Source organism: Eleutherodactylus coqui, chromosome 5, assembly GCF_035609145.1.
Source record: "Eleutherodactylus coqui strain aEleCoq1 chromosome 5, aEleCoq1.hap1, whole genome shotgun sequence".
Lineage (NCBI taxonomy): Eukaryota > Metazoa > Chordata > Amphibia > Anura > Eleutherodactylidae > Eleutherodactylus > Eleutherodactylus coqui.
This window is the reverse complement of record NC_089841.1, coordinates 249,464,203-249,492,117: the sequence shown is the minus strand read 5'-3', so window position 1 is coordinate 249,492,117 and position 27,915 is coordinate 249,464,203. Positions and strand designations below refer to the sequence as shown.

Below are 27,915 nucleotides of genomic sequence, written 5' to 3'. Positions count from 1 at the left end.
AGAACCGATACAACAGGGTACTAGAGCCTCCATGCCAGCCTGTATCACATCTTGTATCCAAGCTAGAGGCGGTACAACAGGGTACTAGAGCCTCCATGCCTGTCTGTATCACATCTTGTATCCAAGCTAGAGCCGATACAACAGGGTACTAGAGCCTCCCTACAAGTGTTCAGTTTTCCGCAATAAATGATCCTTTTGCTCTGATATTGTGATTACTTACTTATAGCAACGTTACAATCACACACAGAAAGTTCTCCTTCTAGGGTCTGGATTTTTTTTTTTACAAGGAGTGTACATATTGTCAACATAGCTTAATCTTCACATTAGAGTGAGGATGACCAGTGGCAAAGAGCTAGTAAAGTATTTTAATATTACAAACTTTTTCGCCACTTTTTTGCAATTTTTTTTACTGCGCAAGACCTGCGAAACCAATATAAATAAATATAAAGCATGAAACAATGAATTAAAGTGGCGGTAAGTTGTCCATGACCCCCGCCATGTAGTGATCCAAACAAAAAAAAAAACAGCAATTCTTCAATTTTTTGGATTTTGTTTTTACGACGTTCACTGTGCGGTACAAATGACATATTAAAGGGAACGGTCACTGTCTAGGAGCACCGTAAACGAAGTTATGGTGCTCTGAGGACAGGTTCCTAGGAACCCAGGAGGTATTTTTTATGCGTCACCCCTGAAAGTCAACTCTGGGACTTGATATTCTAAAAAAACGATATCCGCAGGATTTGATGGGTCAGTGACAACGCTGATTTTTAATTCTTTCCTCATCCCTTCAGCATTATGTTCAGATATGGTATGTTTGTACATTTCCATCACTTTTCTGCATTTGCAGTGGAATGCTCTGAGCAGGACAAGACAATCATAGGCCTCATTCATAGCACCATGTTACAGACCCATATTCCCTTCCGTTTGGATCCCAGGAGAATGAAGAAGGAAAACATCTTACTTTGGGAAAGGGTTTTCCTTCTTCCTGCTGAGATATTTTTCTGGTCATGTCAAGACACTTTTCAAGGGGGAACCAAATGATTTGTTGGTCTGAGTATGTTAGACATGAAACACAGGAAATATTACTACATGTGAAGAACCGTAAAGCTGAAATGCAGCTGCTTTATTCGCCTCACCACAACCCAAGGCTGTTTTTTTCTGAAAAAATTTTTTTTTTTCTCTTTCTTTTAAGAAATCCTTCGCTGTGTTCACGAGACGTTCAGCGCAATTACAAGCTAGTAAAATTACTTTCCTGCTGGTGTTCACAAAAGAGCTTTGGACTTTATCTTTATTTTTATAAGTATTTCTCCAGCCTTGTAAATGTTTTGAAACTACATATTACACAATCAAAAAGTAAAAATACATCTTTTTGTCGTTAGGCTGCTATAATTAACCATTCAGCAGCTTGTTCAGCATTTTTCTTTCGAGGCAAAAATTTTAAGGGAAGTTTCATTGGAGAACTGATCAGTCAGTGTTGTGGGACTTTTTAGAGGTCGCCCACCATCCAAAGTTGTACTTACTTGGCGTCCCCGAATGCAGAGATCAGTCAAATTTTTTTTCTCTAAGGTCTGAGACATGACAGCCTTGTTACTTCTCTTCTTCACACAAGTGAGGAAAAAATTGCAGCATGTTCTATTTTTGAGGCATTTCCTCGGAACACCTCACCCATTGTTTTCAATGGGACCTTTAAAGATGTCACATGGTATTTGCATACCATGCGTTGTGCATGTGAGTGCAATGCGATGTTTCCCATTGAAGTGAATGGGAAACACTTGCAATCCTTTCAAAAACACTTCACATCACGTGAAAATCGCAAGCGTGATATCAGCCAAAAGTCTCTCAGCCCAATATCTCGCGCTCGCCAATGTGAATGCAGCCTTAGGCTAAAAAACCTCTCTATGGTAGGAAAGAACCCATTGAGCGAACCAGTAAGCTCGCCAGAATGCCCAGGTATTAATATTTTTGGGTTTAGGTGATTACTTTAAACGTTGAATTTTCAGTTTTTGAGTGAAACTTCCAGTAATTTGAGGGTGAAAGCTCTTTCAAATTAAAAAATAATTTTTTTAAATTCAGTTCCAATACAGAACAGTTTGTAAAAAAAAAATAAAAAAAATACTTTTTTGTAAAATGTAGGAATCTTAAAAGGAACTAGCATTGGGGTGAATTCATTGGTGTGATTCTTGGGGTGATAGCTGACAGCCAGTACCGGGTCAACAGGAAAGTAGCATGTAGCTCGCTTGGTCTGATTCTCTGTTTCCCACAAAATGAGAAAAAACAGAAGTGTCTACAGTGTTTCCCCGATAATAAGCCCTACCCTGATGTTTGGGGGAGAGCTTGAAATATAAGCCCTACCCCGAAAATAAGCCCTGGCTACACTACATGAAATAAAAGCAATACTCACTTAGCAGGCACCGTTTTGGTTCCTCCAGCAGGTCGCAGGCGCTCCAGCAGTCCTCAATGCTGAAGGAGCATCTCTTTCTGGTGACGGAGCTTAAATACCCCACCTTCAGCATGTGATTGCTCCGATTGGTTCACGAGCTCTGCCTCAGCCAATCAGAGCCGGTGCTCGATGAACCAGTTACAGCCATTCATTGAATGACATCATTAAGTGGCTGTGATTGGTTCATCGAGCGCCGGCTTTGATTGGCTGAGGCGGCACTCGTGAACTAAGTGCAATCACTTGCTGTAGGTGGGGTAGTCAAGCCCCATCACCAGCAAGAGATGTTCCGTCGGCATTGAGGACTGCACGGAAGCCAGCTGGAGTGCAAGTGACCAGCGTGAGGGACCCGGTACGGCACCTGCTAGGTGAGTATAAGACACACCCCGAAAATAAGATCCTGTGCCTCTATTGGGACAAAAATTAATATAAAACAGAGTCTTATTTTTGGGGAAACACAGTAATAGCTAATTGTCTCTCTCAGTCTTCATGGGAATAACATGCATTTTCAGCCAAGCCCAAAGTGGATGTGATTGAGGACCTGACATTTTCATTGTTAACTGTAAGGTCTTTCATTTAATTTTTTATGTATGTGGCCAGCTTAGAGGGGTTGTCCGGGACTTCTGGTATTTTTTCTATTAATGACCTATATTCAAGATAGGTCATCAATAGATGATCGGCAGGGGTCCACTGCTTGGGATACCAATCAGCTGATTCTTGACACCCACTGACAGCACAGACAGCACTGGAAGCGGATGTCCCATCCATACTGTAGCGGCCCAGGTTGGTGATGCAAGAGCAGCATCTACTGAATTCGGTAGGAGCTGCACCTGCACTACCAACCTTGGATGCTACAGTATGGGCGGTGCAAACTGTTTCCTGCACTGCGATACTGACAGCGGGTGACGGGAATCAGCCGCTCGGGATTCCTGCTGATCATCCCGAGGATAGGTCATTAATGAAAAAAAATCCCTGACAACCCCATTAAAGCCTATCTATAATGGAAACTATTTTATGTAAGCCCTACTTGCTCCTTATATCATTTAATGCGAATGTGTCATCAGCAAATGACCTATTGTTTAACTTAAGTTTTTATGTTAATCATATTTTTTAACAATTTTTAGTTTTTGGATGTTACAACATATTTTTTTTTAGAAATTCTTGTCTTGCAGTTTTAACACTGACCATATTGAAGACATGAAAACTATGAAGAAATACATATGGAATTAAGCAGTAAACTAAGAAGTGTTAAAGGAGTTTTCCGGGGTCATTAATAGTTGATCGAGTGGGGTCCATTGCTTGGGATCTGGCCGATCAGCTGATCTGGGGGCCCACTGTCAGTGCCGCAATACACAGCGGTACGGAGCAGACGCACTTATAATTGTAGGCTGGGATCTTAATAAAATCAAGATGTAGTTACAAGCGCCGGCCACTATACAGGGATCGGCGCAACAGCTTCAGCTCCGTACCCTTGTGTATTGCGGCACTAACAGTGGGCACCCAATCAGCTGATTGTGTAGGGTCCTGATCTATCAAATTCAATAGGAGCTGCGCCTGCACTACCATCCTGTGCTGCTCCAGTATGGACAGCATATCTGCTCCCAGGGCTGTCTGAACTGACAGCAGGTGCCAGGAATCAGCATGATTGGTGGAGATCTCCAGCAGTGGATCCCTGCTAATCGTCTATTGATGCACTATCTTAAGGATAGACGATCAACAGAAAAAATGCCTAAAGTCCCAGACAGCCCCTCCAATTAGCAATTAGCTATTAAACACTTCGTAGGAAACAAAGATTCAGACCAGGAAAATCCATCATGTCCAATCTATTTCTCCTCCTTATGAGCGGTTGTGCAATACCGATTAATTATCTCTATAAACATTTGATTTCGAAGACGTCCCTGATGTCTACAGGCAGCCTAACACTGTTTTACAGATAAGTAACTCTTCTTAAATGTTCCTTTCTCATAGTCCAGTCATAGACAACTCTCATTCTTCTAATGTGTTGAAGCGCTGATAATGTGGCAATGTTCTAGACGGTGAGTCATATTTTATTGCAGTCAGGCCACACAAGAAAGGTCTTTGTCAGTCACTTCCTACTGATCGCAAACACCATGTGAATCAAGCTAAAAGCTTATTCCGTATGCTCGCTTTAAGGAACCAATTTTGTATTTTTATTGTATTTTTGTAATTCTACATGAAATATTGGAAACTAAAGGGGAAAGTTATGAAGCTTAAAATGGTATGTAGCACTTTCCAATTCAATTTTGTATTCAGGGTTTCCTAAAAGGCTTTTTCTTATTGCTGTTATACAACAGTGCCATCTGCTGGCTAAAGCCAGTGTGTGTGCGCCAGAGAGGCTCCGACAGCTGAGTGGCTGGCAATAGACGGTAGGAATACCCTGTCGGACATCTTTTGACATTGGAGCTGTACAAGCTTCAATCAGAATGCAGGAGGACATCAGACAGTCGATTGGAAAGGGTTAAAAGTGACAGATTGTGGCACAAGCAATACTTCTGCAAAAAAGTTTACAACTTTTTGTCATCTACACCAACCCATGCCTCTTTTTTTAGAAAACTGGTGTGCCTTAAGGCCCATTTAGACACAATGATTATCGCTCAAAATTCGCTCAAAAGCTGTCTTTTGAGCGATAATCGTTGTGTCTATCTGCACTTACATCGTGCAGTTTTCGTTAAGCTGTCGCTCATCGTTGTCATTAAGCATGCTGAAAGACAGCAATGAGCCTTATCAGGGATTCACAGCGGGATACAGATGATACTATTGTTTCAGCTGTATCCCGCTCCTTGATAACGGGCTGGGTATGGAGAACAGAGCAGTCCAGCTGCGTTCTCCATACCCCACATGGAGAGCTCGGCAGTCTACAGCATTTAAAGATACGCTTTAGAGCAGCTTCATTGGCAATAGCAACCTGTAGACTGGAGATGACTTGTTGACTTCGATGGGAGAGTATGATAGAGTATGATAGACATACTCTGTGGCCTAGTCAGTGGGGTAAATCTGCATGCAGCCACCCAACACAATTTAATGGTGGAAACCATGTAAAGAGTTGACTTGTCAATTCTTTGTTTTCGGAATGCGGAAAGCCTTCTGTACTACTGCGCGGATTTTCATAGCATTTCACAGCTAAAACCGCACCAAAATCTTTGGCAAAATTCTACCATGTGAACAAGGCTTTGTGGCAATGGCAGGCTTTTACAGGCATATACAGCACTGTGCAAGGGTTTAAGGCAGGTCTGGAAAAATACTGCAAAGCAAAAATGTGTTAAAAAAAAACAGGAGTGTTTACAGTTTTTTTCTGTCAATTAACAAAATGCAAAAGAATGAACAGAAAAGAAATCTAAAGCATATCAATATTTGGTGGGACCGCCCTTTGGTTTCAAAGCAGCATCAGTTCTTCTAGGGACTCTTGCACACAGTATTTGAAGGAACTCGGCAGGGAGGTTGTTCCAAACATCTAGGAGAACTAACCATAGATCTTCTGTGGATGTCGGCTCGCTCAGATCCTTCTCTTCATGTAATCCCACACAGACTTGATTATGTTGATATCAGGGCTCTATGGGGGCCGTAGCATCACTTCCAGGACCCCCTGTTTTTCTTACGCTGATTTTAGTTCTTAATGACATTTGACTAATGTTTGGGGTCGTTGCATAATAAATTTGGAGTCCGACGCCTTCTATTTTTGAAAAAAATGGTTTGCAGCATATTTTCCGGACCTACCTAAAACTTTTACACAGTACTGTATTACCCATAGCGGGAGCTGCTCTTACAGATTGTCTGTCCATTGGCTGTCCAGTTGCCATAATAGGGCATATGGAAAAGCATTTTCTTTCTAAGAAGTATGAAGATTATAAATATGCTTAAACCAGATGAAAGTTATTAAAAAGACTACAATGCCCAAGGCGTCAGAACAGAGGCGTAGCTAAAGGCTCATGGGCCCGGGTGCAAAAGTTTATCTTTGGGCCCTCCAACTTCTCTTAACTCCTTAATGCAGAGGCATATCTTGATGCTTCTGGGCCCCAATGGGCCCCGTAACAGGGCTCCCAACTATAATGCTTTATTCATAGTACTGGGCTCCCTATATGGAGAAGAGAGGCCTTATGGGCCCCTAAGGCTCCTGGGCCCGGTGCAACTGCATCCCATATAATTATGCCAGTCCATCTGAATGTAGGTGAATAAGCGCATCTAGGCCTGCCCTAAAGGTGGCATAAGATAAGTGTGGCCCAACTAATGGCTGACTTGACAGCTATCTCTATCAAGGTATCTCTTTACATGTTCTATACGTCTTTCTACTGTATCCATTTGCTATTTGTGGCCAGTCGAGCCCACACACATTAGATCTTCAGCTGATCGTGCTGAAATGACAGCCAGCATCCATCTTTCATGTATAGTCACCTTGAGGATGCATGTTGGAGTTGGTGTGAGACAATGGCATGACTTGTTAGATTCTAATCAGTCAGGGTGCGGCCGATCAGTTTGCCATCGGATTATTTGCACGGACATTTAGACCAGCCACATGCAAAGCAAAACTAGAGAATTTAGCACATCATTTTAAAAAAGTGCAAAGTGGTGAATGTACTTGTGTTATTGCTGCGTTATTGCTGCTCACCTGCTCCTGGGGTTGTGGTCAGGTGCCGCCAACTTTCACATTTTGCACAACACTCCTCTGCTCACTCCCAGCCTATTCCCGTAGGGCTCACACATTCTCCTGTCCCCCTTCTTAAAGGGCCAGCACACGTTCCCTAATCCCGTTCCTCACTAATCACCCCATGGAGGATGTCTAAACCATTGGTCTAATTAGCCATTGTTTAGTGTCCCAGAACACCATCCTGGTCCCCTCCATAAATGTCATACATGTATTGTCTTATGTGGATGAACTGTTCAAAGCTGTCATGTCATTTTCTGAATGTGTTGCACAGCTGCAGCGTCTGACGGGTTAACTCCCATAAAATCCTTGACTGTCAGCTCAGCCCATTTACACGCAAAGACAATCTTTCAAACGATTGAAAGATGGACAGTTTAAGTGATCATTTTGCATAAAGTGTTAATGGGCACAAAGGTCCATTAACACTTTATTAGCTTCATTTGTGTGTAAAAGGGTACCAGGAGCTGTTTGCAGAGCACGGCTCGCGGTCTGAGCTCTGCGCACAGCTCCTTTGTTCTTGCACGAGCTGTCGGCAGAGAACAATGTAATCTCTGACTCCCATGGAGAACATAGCATGCGGTCTTTGTTATCTTCTCTCAGGCTGAATGTTGGATTTTAAGCTCATCTTACAATCATCGTTCACCTGAATAGTGAACGACGGCAGCGTTTACATGCAACGATGATCGCTCACCTGCTGTCGTTTGATCAATAATCGCTACGTGTAAATGGGCCTGAACTCGTTATTCATTAATCAGCATATGCTTGAAAACTTTATCTGTGGGACTGGATCTGAAAAACTATTTATAATTCATCATATATATACTTTTCATGACAACTGTCCAGCTTTGATGCGCAGTGACAAGGCATCCTAGAAATTGATCAGATGTTTTCTGGAGTTAGCATTAAAGAGGCTTGAAGCGCAGAAGACAGACCTTGGGATATACAATGCAGATTAGCGCTTCATACATTTGTGTCCATGTTGGAGCTCATCTCATTCAGGTGAGCAAAAACTGACAAGGTTTATTATAGCACAACTCATATGGTCCCCAAAAGTACTTCCTACTTTCGAGAGAGCCCCCTGTTTCCCCATCACCTTCCCTTTCCCTTCTTCATAGCTAAAACTTTCTTTATAGCAGTAGGCCAGCAAGGCAAACAGAGCGCTGTTATCAGCAGCAGAACAGAAGGTCACTTTTGGAGAATGATGGATATAGCTGTTTACAGATGACATATGGCTTGAGCATATCAATACACATTCCAAATGTTTAAATATGAGACTCACCCTTGGAAGTGCCTAAACCTCTAAGAAAATGGAAATAAATACGTGAGGAGCTTATAATAGCTGCCATTTACACGCAAACAACATTTAAACTCCAACTAACAGAAGAAGATGGAGCAAACTAAGAAGTAGGGGTTGTTTCTCTATTTTCCTATGGTTCACTCGCCGTGTATTCTGCATTTGGGTACTATAGTGAGGATTGGGGCATAGAGGAGCGATTACCTTGGCCACAGCAGGCTTTAATAGGGCTGATTCTGAAGTAATTGGAATACAAGTTCTAAGGAAACCTCATCCTTGTGTCTCTAAGGGTCTTTTTACATTGATAGATATAATTCCCACGACGAGCTTTAACCCCTTACGGACCGGGATGTTTTGGACCAAAAGGACCAGACACTTTTTAAGGATTTTTCTCATGTGATTTTCCAGCCCCATTTTTTTTCTTGCGCTGCCAAAATTATTTTTGTAGGGTTTTTTTCCCATAACAAACAGGGCTATTTATTTAATATCTTTTTTCCTGTTTTTTAGTTTTATTAGTGCTAAAAAAAGATTTTTTTTAAATTATGGTTGCTCATTTTTTAAAATGAGTATATTTACACTAAAATATATATAAGAGCAGCATCCATGGGAGCCCCAGTTACAAGAGAAAACATACCCTTGTAGTAACAGTAGTCACTAACAGAGCTGAACTGAGCCTGCTAGGATCCTGCATATCTGCCATGATAGAAGACACCTTGGTCATGTGATCAGTGGGTCGAATAGCGGAAGTGCCACTTCTGCTTTCTCTCTTCACTACATAGCAATCATTGAGCGCTATGTAGTTTGCAAGAAAAAAGGCAGAAGTGGTTAAGAACTGCTTCTCCCTTCTCCTCCGGATCCTCAGCAGTGACTAACAGCTGAGGACCCGACCTGCTCCTGCTACATTGTAGGAACACGAGTTTAATCCCATGCTGTATTTTTACCATTGGCCAAGATTAAAGACCAGAACCAAGTGCCGTAAATTTGCAGCGCACAGTCCTTAGGCCTAATTCCCACGGGCGGATTTCCGCCGCCAATCACACGGCGGAAATCTGCAGCGTTGCCCCGCAGCTATTAGGTTCTATAGAACCTAATAGCGCAATGCTCACGGTGCAGAATTCCACCATGGAATTCCGCAGCGTGAAATTACCCGTAATCACCCGTGGCATGTTCTATTTGCCACGGGCGTATACGTGGATGGCTTCCATTGCAGACAATGGAAGCCGTCCGTCACGCTATCTTCCGCTGTAGCACAGTGGTAGATAGCGTGAAAACGCTTCCCTGCCCACCGACACCCACATCATATGACGCGACCGGCGCGTCATGTGACGGTATGGTATTACACTGCCGGCGCCATGCGCTGTACTGTGCATGCGCGCCGGCACGGATTGCGGGGCATCGGGCAGCGGATCCGGAGGTGAGTATGGGGGCTCTGTGGGGACATCGTGACGGACTCCGCTGCAGAATTCCGCTTGCGGAGCCAGTCACGGCCGTGGGCAATAGGCCTTACTGGGTTAACTAGCCTTCACGCTGGCTGTTTTAGACTGTATGGGGGTGAACGATCATATATACGATGGTTTGCCCCCATACAGTTTTAATGTCGGTGATAAAACAACTATGATGCATCAGCTGATGAACAAGTGTTTGCTTACTTGTCGGCTTACACGCTGCAGCTTCACACAACCCGAATAGCGGGCAAATGAATGTTCTTACAAAAAGTCTTGTCCGATGGTCGGGCAGTGTAAACGACCCTTTAACAGGACTCTAATGCAGGGATTCTTTGGAAACTGTTCGGTTCCATTCTAAGATGGAGCTGTTCGGCCACAGAGATTCCCCTTTCCTGATTCTCAAACAGCCCCGAGCGCCTATGTGAAACCACCCTTATTCTAGATCCATAACTGGAACATATAGCTGTTTTGTCATGTATATTAGACCCGTGAAGCATTTTTTTTTAACCAAATATTCATCATGGCTAAATGGTTTTATATCTTAAAGGGACCCTGTCGTGTAGTTCATGTTGTCCTCGCTGAAGGCAGCATACAGTCGGGACAGATATGCTGATTTCAGCAGTCGGTCACATACGGAGTAATGTGCAGGAATATTTTTAAGAACTTACAGCTTTGTTTCTGCAGCTCCTAGCAAGAGACGAGTCGAGTTTACTTATGAGGACCGAGTGGCCCCACAAATCATCCCTGGCTGACAGCTTTATGAGTGCAATAGCTAGAGGACTGTCAGTCCTGGATGGTGGCCAGGGCTACTAGGTCCTCATGAATAAACTGGACTCCTCTTGCTGAGAGCTGAAGAAACATTCAGAAACAAACTGTAAGTTCTTAAAGCCCGCTGCACATTACTCCATATGTGATACACTGCTAGAATCAGTGTGCCTGTCACTACTTTATGTTGCCTACAGTGAGGATAACAAATTGTATGACCGATTCCTTTTAACTGTAATTTTATTTGAGCATTAAAAGAATTGCTTCCGGACCTCTTCCAATTATTTATATGCATGTATGAGTTCAGTCTTTCAAACAACAGACATTCTCTAAGCAGGTAAACATACAGATCTTTGGTGTAAAAGGGGTTTCCAGGCACAAAAAATATGAATGACGTATCCTCAGGATAGGTCCTCAATAGTTGATTGGTCAGGATCCGCCACTTGGGAACCCGGACGATAGGCGGAGCGGGCGCATGCTGTCATCTTCGCTACACACAAGTCAGGGCGGAAGCTGCTGCTCCGATCCCAGTGTAGTGGCTAGCACTTGCAATTGCAGGCACTGTTCCCTTTGATTTCAATGAGACCCCAGCCTGCAGTTACAAGCGCCGGCCACTACACAGGGGTCGGAGCAGCAGCTTCAATTCTAACTCCTGTGTGTAGCGGAGCTGACAGCATGTGCCCGCTCAGCAGTTCACCGGTGGAACCTGGACGATCAACTACGGATCACCTTTCCTGAGGATAAGTCATCAATAGTATTTGTGCTTAGATTTGACCAAGTTGGAATTCCGTCAGCTCTGCCATGATTCCCTCACAACTGCACAGAACGCTGTCTCAAAGAGAAATGACATTTACCACATGTTGGTGCTGTTATGCAGATCAATACATTACGCAACAACTATAGCACTGCCTAATTACTCTGCTGTATTACACATATATGGATCCTGGGACCACATAGGGTTTTAATCATTAGCACTGAGCTGCCCTTTTGTTAAAATTTACTGGTAGTATTGTGAAATATAATTTATAATCCCATATAATTTAAGGCATGCAGTTTGTACGGTGTTTCCATATTTTTGTCCACCCCCCATGTAGATGAACAGTAGAGAAATTTATGCAAAAACCATAGTCCAGTACTTGTCAATAACCACCTGATTGATACCTCTGTGAAGTTTTGGTGAAAATCACACATCTAAAGGCTCATGCACATGGCTGTATAACAGCTCAGCTCCAACTTGTACAGAACCACAATATGGCACAGAAATACATTAGCACATGTTACCTCCCTATGCCACTAGTGTCATACTGAGGATTGAGATCGGATTGAGATCTGATTCATCAGACTCCATTAGAAGTGGCATTAAAATGTATTATTCTCCCCTAGAAGCAGCATTTACAGTAGGGGTGGGGGGGTAGGGGAAATATTTCCATAATCTGGCTCCATGAAGAGGCATCATACAACAGCACACGTTGTATCTATGGCTCCATTGCATAGAAACCTAAGTGTGCTACCATATAGACTCTGCTATGTGCATGACATCTTAGATTTGCAATCATATTATAATCTGTATGCTTAAGGTGCCAACTTGCCCCCCTCCCAAGAGTACAGCAGTGATATGAGTATAAGCAATGTAGAGGCAGGTTGACACATTAACCTTATCTTGCTAAATGGAGCTGTCCGTTTCACTACCAAATTAATCAAAAGTGATCTCATCATGTATAGTGTCACATGATGTCATTGCCACTTAACAGGCGGTCATGGATATAGCTTTTATACCGAGCCCCAGGAGCTTCAGGATCATAAATACCCTACAATCTAGCTGCTATGTACTAATGCATTGTACAGATCTACTACTGGCACACAATAGGATACTGCGTATATAGATATCACACAAAACCAACGAGCATCCAACATCTAACATGTTTCTAAGCGAGGCGCTGTATAGTACAGCTCCGATTTTTATAAGTAATCCGCTCATGTCGGCTTCACCAGTGTTTGCTGCATTTCCTATTTTGTGTCTCTTTTGCAATTCCTTTCTTTTTCTGCTTTTATCCGCAGACGTGAAAATGCACATGAATAAATATATTAGGTTATATGTAGACACATATTTGAATTTCATGAGAAACATTCTTTAATAAAGGTTAAGCTTCCTCCTTAAGGCATCGGAGGCTCCCAGGCTGTGCGCTGAAATGTTTAATGCACTTCTCGCCATGTGTTATTGCTTAAGTAATGAGCAATTATTGAATTTCTTTTTAAAGTGTGAAAGGTTGTCATGTTATTTATGAGCTTTTAAGGGCACATGTACCTTTTCGCTGTCATCGTTGCATATGTGGTCTTGATGCACTGGCTGACACTGAAACGAGGGGCCCAAATGACCTGCACAAGAAAAATAATAAAAAGAGATATATCACTCATTGTAGCAAATCGCTTTGAACGGTGACTATGCAGACACTATTAAACCTACAGCAAGAATCAAGTAGCGTACAGTGTTTTACACCAAGCAGCATGTTCTCTTGTGCTTCATGCTCACTAAGACGACTAAAGCTAAAACCCAAAGTACTGTCAGCTCTCATTGTAACTTACCCTTCATTAGAACTGCATGGAAGGGTGGATTCACATCTGCATCAGGGATTCCTTTTTCCTGCTCCACTGGAGGAGCAGTAAAGTGGAATCCCCTAGTCGAACACGTCCGTCGTAGGCTGGGTTCACACAGGGCGGATTGGCCACAGAAATTCCGTGCAGGATTTCGCTGTGGCAGATCCGCCTGTGGCCACTAATCCCGGGATTGGCAAGCCATGTGGACGAGATTTGTCAAAAATCTCATCCGCACGGGACGGCCAATCTGTCACGGTAAAGCCAGCACTGCGGCGTGGATTTCCCGGCCACAGCATGTCTATTTTTTTCATTTCCGTTGCGACCACGCTGCTCTCAATGGGAGCGCCGTCTGCAACGGAAAAGCATGCAGCCAAGCCGCTCCAAAACCAATGGCTCAGTGCCACAGCTTTTGAAGCAGCACTTTCCTGGCAAAAATCTCACGGTTTTTCGCTGTGGTAAAACCGCGAGATTTCCGGCGGGATTCCGCCTTGTGAGAACCCAGCGTTATGATGGAACCGAACAGACCCCATTAACTATAATGAGGTTCTGTTTGGTTTACACTCAGCTGCCCGGCATTTTACCGGGAAAAGTGTCCCATGCAACACTTCTTCTGGTATTTTGTGTATCAGATTGGCAACAAAACTGGAAGCTCCGGCGCCGATGTGAGATCAGCCTAACTAAATGATTTAGTCAAATTGTAAAGAAAAGGTTGTTCTGCCTGTACAAACACACACGTTACATATTTGAATGATGGTATTTACAAATTATTTGTTTCGTTTTCATCTTCTGTAGCAACATTGTTTCCAACTAGGTTCACCCAATACCACCACAAACACAGCAGAGCTTTCAGTCATGGCTACATGCCAATTCCTGTTAGAGTCTGCAAAGTAGAGAAGTGGGAAGCTTTAGCCTTTGCTCATCTTTATGATATATGCAGGAGTTGTCTATTAATATAAAACTTTACTTCTGTCTTCCAGAGAGAAATGTTTAGAAGACCCCAAACTTCCAATTCACAAATCTATTTCATACTGATAAGCGCTCAAGTTGCCTCAGCTGAGACTAGTATACCGTATATGTCCGATACTGTAGCTTAACACTGTAGAAGTCAATGGGCTAAATGGCAATAGCATATACAACCTGAGGACAGGTGCATTGCTGTTATTTACAGAAAGCAATTATGATTCTCTAATCCTAGACAACCCCTTTAACCCTTCCCAATCCAGTTTTCCTGCCACCCGCATACTCTCCAGCTCTTATTTATTTTTGGTGGGAAGGCGCTTTATGGATTCCTTTGAATTACTCAATAGAAACACATAAAAATGAATCGTCAGAATGACTTTATTAGCAATTTTTTGAAAATTAACACTTCCCAATCCAGTGTCAGCCCTTGAGCGTCATTAAGATTTTCTGCATAGCACCGATTTCTAACATGTTTCTAACAGTATGCAGGACAGCACTCCGATGTCGGAGGCTGTTCTGCATATGTATGTTACAGTATACAGAACAGCCTTCCACATCGGAGCGCTGTCCTGTATACTGGTAAAAAATGTGTCGGCCTTCGTCCGACTTCAGAGCTATGCCAGGAAATCTTGATGACAGACGAAGGCCAACACTGGATTGGAAAGGGTTAAACGGTCACCAACTTTTCAAACAACTTATACTTAGGTCATTGTCTATGTGATAACTAGAAGTGCAAATTATATTTCTTAAAGCAACCCTCCGGTTTCAGGAAGGAATTCTCTTTTGGAACTAAAAATAGTGTATTCCCTATATTGATCTTCTCTGCTGTCTCTCTGTTCTCCCAATTTGAACCCCCTTTTATGGTGGTTACTATGCACTTCTCTGTTACTGACCAGTGCTGATCTCGTGACCAGCGCTAACCAATTAGACAGCAGCTACAGTGCACTGGTAGTCCAACAATACCAATGCACTATGGGTGATTAAGTAGTCTAATGATCATGTCTGCCATCTTGAACACCTGACAAGAGGACCTGGAACCGGCGAAATGAAGAGATGGCAGAGAACATCAACTATAGGAAATATACCCCATATCTTCCGGTCCGAAGACAGAATTTGAAAATTATTTTTTGTGCTGTAGAAAAACTCCTGCCCCAGGGGTCTCTCACCCTTCTAATTTGTTGTCCACTGACCATTGTCAAGTGAAGTTTATCTCTAGCAACAGAGCTAGCAAGATGAGCGAAGGACATCAAGGAGGGTGATGACTCATGATGCCCAGAGAAATTTATGCAGAGGAGCAATGGGGAGCAGTGAGCTGCGAGAAGGCGGACTCCTATATAGATGTTCCTGCTAGGAACAGTAAGTGATTGTCATCTACTAAAATCAAATATACACTGCTCAGTGCTGCTGTATAATGTCCTTTCATGGCAATGCTTTGTCTGTGTGTGTGTATTACAGACAGAGAGCAGAACCTGTAGGTTTCTCTATGTACAGTTTATAGAAGACATCATAACAGCAGGCTCCTCACAGAAGCTCAGGGAAAACTGAAAATTAGAGAAAACCTCCAGAGGTGAAAACTGTTGATAAATGCCATATACAAATCATACAATGACAAGAAATAGTGTTATTTCTTATATACACATGGCAGCTTATTTTTGATTCCTGCCAGAAACTAATAGCATTAAAGGGGTTGTCTCACGAAGATAACTGCTGTCCATATGCCCTACCAGACCATATGGGCAAACGGCCTTCATTCTGGCTGCCTTAAATTTCCCTTCTATTACATTTGCACTTCAGTCGCTGCTCCAGGAAAAATGCCTGAGAGTCTGCAGCTTCCCACTTGGCTGATTGCCATGGTGGCCACATTTTGAAAGGGGTTGTTTCAGTTTAAGGCTGGTCTCAGTTTAAGGATTTGAATTGCGGATTCCACAATCTCTGTCTACGTGGACGATACACGGTATTACATGGGCATTAAAAGGCATCTAGCTTCAAACTTTCCTTCACGCTTGCGGGTACGAATTTCGTATTCTGCAAGTATAAGAAAAACCGCAGCATGCTCTATTTTACCATGGAGCTATAAGGATAGAATGAAAGTGAAGGCAAAAGCATTGTCAGTAGAGATGAGCAAGCATACTCGGTAAGGCGATATACTCAAGAGAGCATCGCCTTTTTCGTGTACCTGCTGGCTCGTCCCTGAAGATTCGGGGGGGCCGCGGGGGTGAGCAGGGGGTTGCAGAGGGGATCGGGAGGGAGAGAGAGAGAGGGATCTCTCTCACTCTCCTCCCCGCTCCCCCTCGCTGCCCTGCACCGCCCCGACCCCCGCAGCCCCCCCCCCCTGACTCTTTATAAGTCATCTGTGAATCAGCTCAATAAATAGAATCTAGTAGCATATGATTGGCTTCTAAGTCGGCTCCAAATTGGATTCCTTGTGTGATAAGTTTGGGACCCATTATTGTATTGGGGCCAGACCCCAGCTTTGGTACACTGACAAGACAGTCTGACTCTGTTGCCTGGTGTAAAAGAGAAATGCGTAACTCGCTTCTTACTACATTACCTCTCTTTTGTTGTAACAACCCCATGAAGATCAGATCAATGTGTCTGTCTAAAAATATGAAAGTTTAATCCAATATGCCGTATTTTTGGATGAGGATAAACAAATAATGTTTTGCATTAAAATGATAGCATTCAATTTCCCTTGTTGTATACATTTTGGAACTCTGCAAAGCTAACGATAAACATTAGATTATCCCAGGAAGAAATCACTTGAAATTCAGCTCTCTGTAGAACATCTGTTTAACCCGTATCCAGCACACGGTACACTAGCCAAAGTATTTCTATGACCTTTCTAGCAGACTATATGATTTGCTGGACATTCTTCTGAGACCTGTAACATTATGTTGTGTGACATTTGTGAATGTCACCGACTTGTATTATAACAAAAGCACCTTGTCTACAACTTTTACTTTATTACTTTTAAATGGGTTCTCCACCCAAAAATTGTCTAGAGGAATTTGATTAAAGGGGTATTCAAGGACTTTTACTATGGATGATTGGGATAGGTTGATCGACAGGGGTCTACCACTTGGGGTTCCCACTCATCAGCTGATCCTTTTGCCACTGTCAGTTGTCATCAGCGGTCAGGGCCGGAAGTGTAATAGACGGCTTGACTCTCATTGAAATTCAATGGGAGTGATGCCTCCTATTATGCTTCCACTTTGAATGAAATGAGGAGCCAGAGGTATAATAGGAGGAACAGCTCCCATTGATTTTATTACACTTCCAGCCCTGATTACCAATGATGGCATCTGGCTTGCTAAACTGACAGCGGGCTGTACTATCAGTTGATCGGTGGGGATCCTGAGTGGAGGACCCCCACGATCAACTATTGATGACTTATCCTGAGGATAGAACATCAGTAGTAAAAGTCCCGTCAACACAGTGCTAGTCGAGGTGAACAGCTTAGTCAGGTAAAAGGAAGTGGTTGCTTAGGAAACATTACTTAACAATTGCAGAGTAGTAAATAGTTTGACAAAAATTATGATGACAGCAAAAAATGGCCAAATTATAATCCAAATCGACAACAAGGCCATAGAATGTGTGCGAGACTTCATCTTCTTCGTTCGAAAATTGACCAGGATGGAGACTCTATGCCAGAGATAAAACATAGGATAGCTTTGGGACGAAGGGTAAAGCGCGATGCAAAACATGGACAGAATCTGGAAAAGTAGGGATATCGGCATAGGAACTAAACGCAGGATAGTGCAAACCATCGTTTCCCCATAGCCATACATGGAGGTAAAAGCTGGATTGTGAAAAAAGCTGATAGAAGGAGGATTGATGCGTTGGAGCTGTGGTGCAGGTAAAAACTGCTGCGTATGCCCTGGACGTCGAGAGTAACAAACAGAGAAGTGCTGAATTCTATAAGACCAGATATATTACTGGAGGCCAAGATCACCGGGCTCACGCTCACGGATGACAAGATGACTGGGCTCAGGCTCACGGATGACAAGATGACCGGGCTCAGGCTCACGGATGACAAGATGACCGGGCTCAGGCTCACAGAGGACAAGATGACCGGGCTCAGGCTCACAGAGGACAAGATGACCGGGCTCAGGCTCACAGAGGACAAGATGACCGGGCTCAGGCTCACAGAGGACAAGATGACCGGGCTCAGGCTCACAGAGGACAAGATGACCGGGCTCAGGCTCACAGAGGACAAGATGACCGGGCTCAGGCTCACAGAGGACAAGATGACCGGGCTCAGGCTCACAGAGGAAAAGATAACTGGTCTCAGGCTCACAGAGGAAAAGATAACCGGTCTCAGGATCACGGAGGACAAGATGACTGGGCTCAGGCTCATGGAGGCCAAGATGACCTGGCTCAGGATCACGGATTTTGGCCATTTAATGTGAGCAGACTCACTAGAAAGGTCTTTAACTCTCGGACAGATCAGTAGCAAAAAAAGACATGATGACAGATACTGGCATGGATATCACACAACCAAAAAAACATGGAAGGAGCTCGCGTTTAGGGTCGTTGAGGGTCATAAATGTCTAAATGGCTAACAACAACAAAATAGGTTGCCAAGCTGTGCATAATTGAAAATCAGTCTGCCTCTGATTATTTGGGTCTTCCACTCAAGCCTTGGCTTTGAGCTTACAGAAGAGAAGAGGCAAAGAGACTTTGCTGAACTCATGCTACATTTTTATTTATCTATTACTGCCATAGTAAATACATTTCTGTGAAGAAACATTTAGGCAAACACCTTCTTCAAGAATAATAAGATATTATTTTTGCATGTAATTCCCACGGCAGTACACCACGCTCACACGAGTCAAGATTTCCCTGAGTACAACACATGCTTTGTTCATTCTTTATTTTTGCTATGAAAATGCTATTCAAAAAAGAAGCATGGAAATATTATGCATTTGTATCACCCCCACATGCAAAATGGGAGGACAGTGCTAAAGTAAACTATACGACACTTGCATTGTCCAAGAATTGCCAACTGTGAAAAAGTTGGATCATTTTTAGTACCATAGACCTTATAGACCCAAGAAACGGCAAATGACTGCTGCAGTCAATCAGTGGCCTCAGCTGCCATGTTCTGTACTACTGGCCCCCATGACTGTGTGCTGATGTCAGTAGTAGCACAGTAGAAGGCACAATTGATGTCACTTTTTCTTAAAAATGCATTGGATACACATGCAACTGCGTATTTGCTGCATTTTTACCCAATCCCATAGACTTTGATGGGTGAATTCAGTCTGTAAATATGGACCAAAACAGGACATGCTGCATTAAAAAATAAAAATTACGTGTATAAGAAAAGCACATCTGATTAACCCAACCAATAGGTCCATATTGCCCGCGTGATACGGACTGAAAATACGCCTGTGTGAACGAGTGCTAAGTAAAATTAAAATGCATTAATAACATAGACCTTCTAGGTTTATTTCATGTACTAATATAACTTGCCAAGGTTCTCGATTCACTCTAGATCCCTAGAACCACGGGCAAAAACAAATGGCTACATATTGCTGGGCTGTATAGGTAACACTGCAAACACTCCCTTCTCCAGCATCACTTCTTGCTCTAGAGTTACTGCCTGAACTGCACCTCTCTGATTTGTGGAGCACTGAGAAGAGGGCATCAATTCAACAATTTCTCCCCCATAACCGAGCAACGTGCAGGTATTTTAATTATTTACTTTACACATTTATATGGCAAATAATTATTCCACAGTGCTGCATATCCCTTGGAAGTCCCCATTGGGGCTCACAGTCTTAGTACACATATTAGCATGTTTTTGGAGCAAGCAAAAACTGGGGCACCCGGAGGAAACTCACACAAACACAGGAACATCATACAAATTCCATGCAGATATTGTCCTTGGTAGGGCAAGGCAACATTGCTAACCACTGAGCCATCATACTGCCCCATTATTTCCTGTGGTGATGCCGACCTATAGTCTACAGTGCACCTTGGAAAGTTCCATTTGAGAGACCAGCGTGAAAGAATTAACATCCTGTTGATCTTTTAAATGACCCTAGTAGACCCACATCACTAATTACACTGGGGAACAAATAAACTATTCTCATGGTTTTTGGAATTTTAGACCTTATTCTGGGTATTTTTGTGCAGCAGATTCTGCAAATCCCATCCATTTTGCTCTAGGAGCTCTAGTAGTTTTTGAGATATTCCTGATGTCATTATCTGTTTTTGTTATATGTCCTATATTTTCCCGCCAGCATCTGCTTACTATTAGTACATATGATATATATCGCCGCCGCTGCACATCACACTTGGGTTGATGAAACAATGTCTAAGGGCATTGAAGGGAGATGGAACGTGTTTCGGCTACAAATGTAGAAAACATCCTGCGATGAACATGGAGAAGCTAAAAGCAGGGAAATTCAATGGACCACAAATCCGGGAACTCATGAAAGACCAACGTTCCCAAGATTCAGTGGACAATCTTGAGGCACGGTTGTTGTCTTGTAGGGTTGCAAAGCATTTCCTTGGGATCTATAGGGCTGTAAACTTCGGTAAACTTGTGGAGAAGCTCACTTCTGGTTCTGAACATTTGGTGTAACAGGAGCGTCAGATAGCTGGACCGCCATTCATTGTGGATGGATTTCCAGATTATCTTGGTGATGTAAGTGATGAACAAGGGGAACGATTTCACCAGGAAATAAGGACCATGGAAGAACAGGACTGCGGGCGATGGGAGACGCATATGATGGCGGACTACTGGTGACCGTGGAAGAACAGGACTGCGGGCGATGGGATATACATATGATGGCGGACTACTGGTGACCGTGGAAGAACAGAACTGCGGGCGATGGGAGATGCATATGATGGCGGACTACTGGTGACCGTGGAAGAACAGAACTGCGGGCGATGGGAGATGCATATGATGGCGGACTACTGGGGAAACATCTAGCGCGAATGTCCAGGAACATCTTATCGCAGGAAATCACAGAAATGTAGTTTAATTGACATCTCAATGAAGAAATTCATTTCATTCATGTTCTCAGCTTCTTGGGATTTATCTTTGTACCTTCAGCTTTTGATTGGCAGCCATTACGTGTATAATACAATATGGGTACATGGATACATTTATATGGACACATGTCATATCTTAGTAAGCAGACCTGATGGAGAAAAACTAATATAATTTTTAGAATCTATGTCCCCAAAATACCCCCCAGAATTCCAACATCTCAGTCAACAAAAATTATGTTCCCCGATGTAATTAAACTTTTCCTGGAGTTCCACTTTAAAGTAATACATTAGGGCTCCCACCCACTAGCGTTTTTTTTCACTGGGAAATTCGCACGTTTTTTTTTTCTACAGGGGGTCTATGGGACTTGTAAAGCTAAAATCGCGATCGCGCAAAATCGCGATTTACCGCGAAATCGCGATTTTGCGCAATCGCGATTTTAGCTTTACAACTCCCATAGCCCAAAGACCCCTGCAGAAAAAAAAACCCGCTGCGAATTTCGCAGTAAAAAAACGCTAGTGGGTGGGAGCCCTTATACTTCAACTCAGTTTATTGAGGCGTCCCACTCATCTAATCTTTCTGAAGGTACCTTTGCATGGTGCGTCTGTCGGCACGTAAACCCTTGACAGCTGTACTACCGTGTTTCCCCGAAAATAAGACAGTGTCTTATATTAATTTTTGTTCAAAAAGGTTTAACTTTTTTACATGTATAGCTGCCTGGACACTATTTAAATTGACTTTTTAAATTAACTGTTAGCGGGGCTTAATTTTGGAGTAGGGCTTATATTTCAAGCATCCTCAAAAAGCGTGAAAAATCATTTTGCATCCTCAAAAATTCTGGAAAATCATGCTATGTCTTACTTTCAGGGTATGTCTTATTTTCAGGGAAACAGGGTAGCGAATATTACTCTTGTGTTTTACAAGTAAATGGAGGTAGAGTGGGCCGGGTATCGTTCCGGCCCGACCGCCTTCATTCACTGTAAACAGAAGTCTCTCCTATATAGAGCGACTCCTATTTACACGGAGCGAGAAGGCGCTCAACAGTCGTTCCATTTCAATGAGCTGAACTGAAATGACTAGCCATAACTTAACGGCTTCTCGCTCAGTGACCTGCCGCTGGCCATCAGTTGCCCGAAATCGCTTATAAGCAATTATTTGGGTGACTATCGGCCTGAGTAAAAGTACCTTTATCCTAGTTGCCCTATTGTGTAATCTGATAGTGGTCTTTAGTTTATTTCACTTTCACAGGTTTCTTCTGGCATCACAGAAGGACCGTGGGAACCAATTTATCCTCATATTCTGTATACGAAAATACAGAAGCTTCAAGATAAGTACCGTACGCAAGATGTCTGGGCTTTTCAGTATTTCCTTACATAGTGAGAGCGGCTAACAAGCAATTTCCCTCTGTCCTAGTCAGGGGCATAGGACACCATAGAGTTCACGAGAACACCAGAAGTAAAGAGTCAGTGTAAAGACATCAGTCTACGTAGAGCGAGATCCGTAGTAAGCTAATGTGTGGAGGGAGATAGTAAAATGGTGTTATTAGCGGATATAAGATCCTTCCAGGGCTCAACATCATAAAATAGAGTAACATTAATAATTCCTACTTGTTAAATTAGTTTTTTTTTGTTTAAACACATAATGCTGACATATTTGTTTGGTACCAAACCCTCCCCCCCCCCCAAAAAAAAACAAAACAAAAAAACACTTTATTTGTGCGGTAGAATTGAAAGCACACAAAGAATACTTCAAAGATTTTACATCTATGTAGTCTGGGCCAAAAATACAGCGAACGCCGCTTTACAGATTCATATTTTCCGCTAGGCACAGTCTATGATCATCTGAAGCCCCTTGAATTTAAGAACCTCTCCACATTGTTAAAATATAAAGGGAAATCACTCAGAAAACAAAGCTAGTAATTTTTCTGTCATTAGTTGTATATAGGTAGGGGCAGTCCTAATTTAATAATATGCATTCTGCTAAGAAATGCCACAGAGAAATACTTGATTAGAGATTTCGCCTGGATACAGTCGCAGGATACTTGCTGTTTAAAATTCTAATTGAGAGTTTCCCTTGAAATGTATTCATACAGGAATATCAGCATCCGCGGATAAATACAGCATTGGGGTGGAGGGGAAAAAAATTACAGCTAAATGCTACGTTACTGTTTGAAGTATTGCATTCCAATATCTGTCAGCGTAATATGGGTCTAGGAGATGCACAGTAAATACTGTTGGCTTAGCATATAGAGATAGGCAGACAAAAAGTTGAGCGTTTGTTTATAGTAATTGTCAACTTCTAGCTGTCATTGTACTAAGGAAGACGGGAAAATAAAATAAGTTATTTGATTGGTTGTTACGGGCAACTGCTCTGCTTTTTGTTTGCCCTAGTGTTTGCCTACACTACTGAAAAACATTAACAATACACCAAAGCATGAGAATAATAGCCACACTCCATAACCGTGTTCAATAGCAGACGAATTCTAAGTGTGTTTATACAGAAATATCCTAAGGTAGAGACAGAATAAGGAAATAGTTAGGGGCTGCTACAGTTACTGATCCAAATGGTTTCAAGGTTTATAATATGCTTCCCGGTTATTTGGTTGGGCTGATTCACGGTGATTGGTTATTTGAGTTGGCTGATTCACGGTGATTGGTTATTTGGTTGGGCTGATTCACAGTGATTGGTTATTTGAGTTGGCTGATTCACGGTGATTGGTTATTCGGGTTGGCTGATTCAGGGTGATTGGTTATTTGGGTTGGCTGATTCAGGGTGATTGGTTATTTGGGTTGGCTGATTCAGGGTGATTGGTTATTTGATTTGGCTGATTCACGGTGATTGGTTATTTGATTTGGCTGATTCACGGTGATTGGTTATTTGGGTTGGCTGATTCACGGTGATTGGCTATTTGGGTTGGCTGATTCACGGTGATTGGTTATTTGGGTTGGCTGATTCACGGTGATTGGTTGTTTGGGTTGGCTGATTCAGGGTGATTGGTTATTTGGGTTGGCTGATTCACGGTGATTGGTTATTTGAGTTGGCTGATTCACGGTGATTGGTTATTTGGGTTGGCTGATTCACGGTGATTGGTTATTTGGTTTGGCTGATTCACGGTGATTGGTTGGCTTGTGTAAAAGGGGGGAGTGAAAGGCTAATCTGCTTCCCGGTTTGATCTCTTTTCTGATCTTTGAATTTGGGGTGGAAGAAATTTAGGGGGATTTCACATCTGCATTGGGAATTTCACCCTCCCACTCCATTTGGGGAGCAGGAAAGGGTAATCCCTGAGGCCCAACAGTTCAGTCTTTGACAGAACCGACCATCACCAGACGAATCCTATTGACTATAATGGGGTCTGCCTGTCTCCGCTCAGTTGCCCAGCTTTTAGGACAGAAGAAAAAGTGCTGCATGTCGCGCTTTTCTTTCCGGTATTTTGAGCTGGATCTGTGACAGAACCTCCAACCAGAGGTCCCAACTCAGATGTGGACCCAGCCTTTCTTCAAATGATGACAAGATCTAATAATAATAACCTTTTTTAGTTCTGTAACACCTATACATTCAAAGGTGAGGGCAACAGAGTGAATATTATTGGATTAGAGCTACAAAGGAGGCACTAGTACTGTCTGGGAGGGGGTAACTAAGAGGGGCATTGGGATCTGTGTAGAGATGCGTTGTGGCTGAAAGAGGTCATGAAGGCAATCTGGGCTCGGATAGAGAAGAAACATGAAAATGGATAACTCCAGTAAAAAAAGACATAATCTGTTAGCACTGGAGGTAACCACACTCAATAACCATCACTGTGTAGAGCTGGTATCTATCGGACTATTATTTGGTGACTGCACTGGTTAGAGGTATACTAGATCTGAGCTGCAGTATGTGTATTATAGATATGCTGTCTCTAATATCATTTTTTTTCCTTTGGGGGAGCAATTCTGAGTTTTACTGTGGGTTCTATGTACACCTCTGACTACAAGTTTTTGGTACTAATACAAAGTGTAAATCCAAGGGAGAGGGCATGACTACAAACCGCCATGTAAATAGGGATTTTTCAAATCACTGCAATAATTTATCTCAATGGCCAAGACACATTATAAAAACACATTTCTTCATGAAAAATGTGCCATGATGATAAAATAACATTCCGAGGTCTAAAGTACTTAGACATATATCCTTCGATCTTTTGCTTTTACAGCACAATGCACCAAACATTTAACAATAATAGTATACATGTATATACACTACGTATTGCTGGCCTTTTCTACACTATGGGTGAATTGATGGAAAATAGAAGGCCTTGTAAAATAACTTAGTTTAGATAAATGAGTAGATCTTAACTGCAAGAATGTTTAACCCAATTATTTACACAACCAGTAAATATCCATAGAGATTCTTCTTCTCTTCCGCTTTCTAAAACTCAACATAGAGAAAACCAAATTAATCATCTTTCCCTCATCCCACTCAACCATCCAGCACAGTTAATGGCTCCACACTTTTCCCAGTCCCACAAGCTTGCTGTCTTAAGGTAACTTTTGATTCCACCAGGTCTTTCTAACCATGTATACAAGTTCTTAGCACCTCCTGTCATCTTCACCTTGAAACCATCTCTCCAATACAATCCTTATGATCCTTTCCTTGATCCTCTTTCTTTGCTGCCTTCCCCCCAACCCACCCTCAACTCTGCTTATTGGATAAGTTACCTCTCTCCCCATTACTCCTCTTTCTCTCCCTTCAGCCAAACCATTCACTGGCTGCTCATTGCCTAGAGAATCCAGTTGGAATTATCATAAGTGATATGCAAAACTATCCACAACCCGTCGAATCCATAAATCTCTGACCTACTTTCCTGAAACTTGACCACACATAATCTCCAATCCTCATATCCTTCATCTCTTCTTGTCTGCAACTTACACAGTCATTTCCAAGATTTCTCTTGGGCATCTCACATAGCATGCAGCTCAGCATCCCAAACAAACAGGCGTTTCTTCATATGCAACTTGAAAACCCACCTGTTCAGAAAAGCATAAAACCTACAATAACCCTACCGCCACCACAGTATCATTCATTTTTTATTTTCACCTACTGTCTTCTTTGGCTTCCCTTGTAGACTATAAGCCCTCGTGCCCAAACGGACCCCATTATAGTCAATGGGGTCTGTTCGGTGCTGTGTTCGGGTCCATCTTGATAGGGAGACATTCGGCCATGGGGATTCATCTTTCTTGCTCTCTGAACAGAGCAGGAAATGTAACTAGACAGCCAAACTGCTACATGAAGGAACACTACATGTACGATGTGGCCTGACATCCTGTATATGCTCTATTTGTATACAAGCATAGTACTAAGCAGCCGCCCCCCTCAATATAAGGAAGGTGTGTGAATGGCTGCTCATCAGTACCTTCACCTGTGCAATGTTCCTCCATATAGCAGTTTGGCTGTCTGAATGTTGGGGGATGGTTGGTGCTTCTACCTGCCCTCTTGTACCAGTATCTCAGTAAGTATATGGCCATTTTCTGCAATATTTTTGGTGGTATATGTTCCTTTTTTCTGTGATTTTTGATTGATGTTAGTTTAGGGACTCACAAGTTCATGAGGACCCTTGACGTGGGTTGTGAGCTTGGAAAAAAAATATTCTTAATTAAATGAAAGTGCCAATGTGTATAAAGTTCAGAGTCACATCTTTAAATGTGCATGGTGTTTACTTTCAGAAAACATATGGCTATGAGGGTTGAGTATGATTTTAGAATTGTGCTATTTAGGACTTATCTGTACAGATCAAAAGTATGAAAATCATCCTGGCTACTGGTGATGTAAAATGTCCAAAAAAACCCTGGTTAAATGATACATTTCTTGCCAATTGCAGTTCCTACTAGGGAAAGTCCACTGCAATGAACTCATTGAAGCTGTAAAAGGCTAAGGCAATTCGGTCCAACAAAAGTCGTGTGGATAAAAATCGCAGTGTAGCCCGGCGATCTTGCAAACTAATGGAAGTCAAGGTGGTTACTTTGCGGCCTGCAAGCCGCTGCAGACCAACAATCACAAGAAATCCAGACTTGCAATGATCGGGTCGGGGCAACTTATGAGCTGCAATGTGACTGCATTGGCTTCCATTGGCAAACCTACACTGGGATCTATAGCCGTCTAACCTGTGGCCTACTTCTATGGCAGCTATACCGCTACCTGGAAGAGTTACTTGCTTTCTTTTCTACAACATTTCCACAAAACATTGATTTTCTTAATATAAACTTTTCACTGTCTGTGTAAACGATCACGGAGTAAAGTACAACATTTGTTAATTAAGAAAAGGAGGCTATTAATACTATAATGATGAAACTACAGAAGTTAATTTTATTAGTAAATTAATGTGCAAAGATAGAAGATGGCATCTACATGTGGAAGCATTCATGAGCATATGCCGTGGTAGCAACGTAAAGCACAAACCTGATGATAAGCAGAGGACACCCCTGACTGCATTACAGATGTTTTCAGGCTATCCGCACTGCGCCAGTGTCAATGCAACAAGCGCTGAAGGCTGCTGCTCAGCCCGTATTAATATACCCTGCTAAGCACAGTTCTTTTCACAGAAAAGAGTGGGAGAACGGTTTCTATCTTTGGCTGTAACCATATGCTTCAAGTCATGCAAACGTCTGTCATCCGACTTCTTAAACTGCAGGGAGAATTCTAATTCTAGAGTGGCAATGATTATAGGGCACTCACATTCTTCAAGATGCTCTCTACCCCACTTCAGCACAAAGTTTACCTTTC

The 27,915-nt window shown here is 42.6% G+C and overlaps 1 protein-coding gene across 2 annotated transcripts in view; it reads right to left on the bottom strand.

The window, feature by feature from the left end:
- RNF38 (ring finger protein 38) overlaps window positions 1-27,915 on the bottom strand; it is a 230,578-nt gene that overhangs the window by 63,700 nt on the left and 138,963 nt on the right. For both annotated transcript variants that reach the window (XM_066604470.1, XM_066604471.1), the window contains exon 2: window positions 12,907-12,977. In XM_066604470.1, the coding sequence (XP_066460567.1) occupies window positions 12,907-12,977 (71 nt within the window). The remainder of the gene's footprint in view (window positions 1-12,906; window positions 12,978-27,915) is intronic.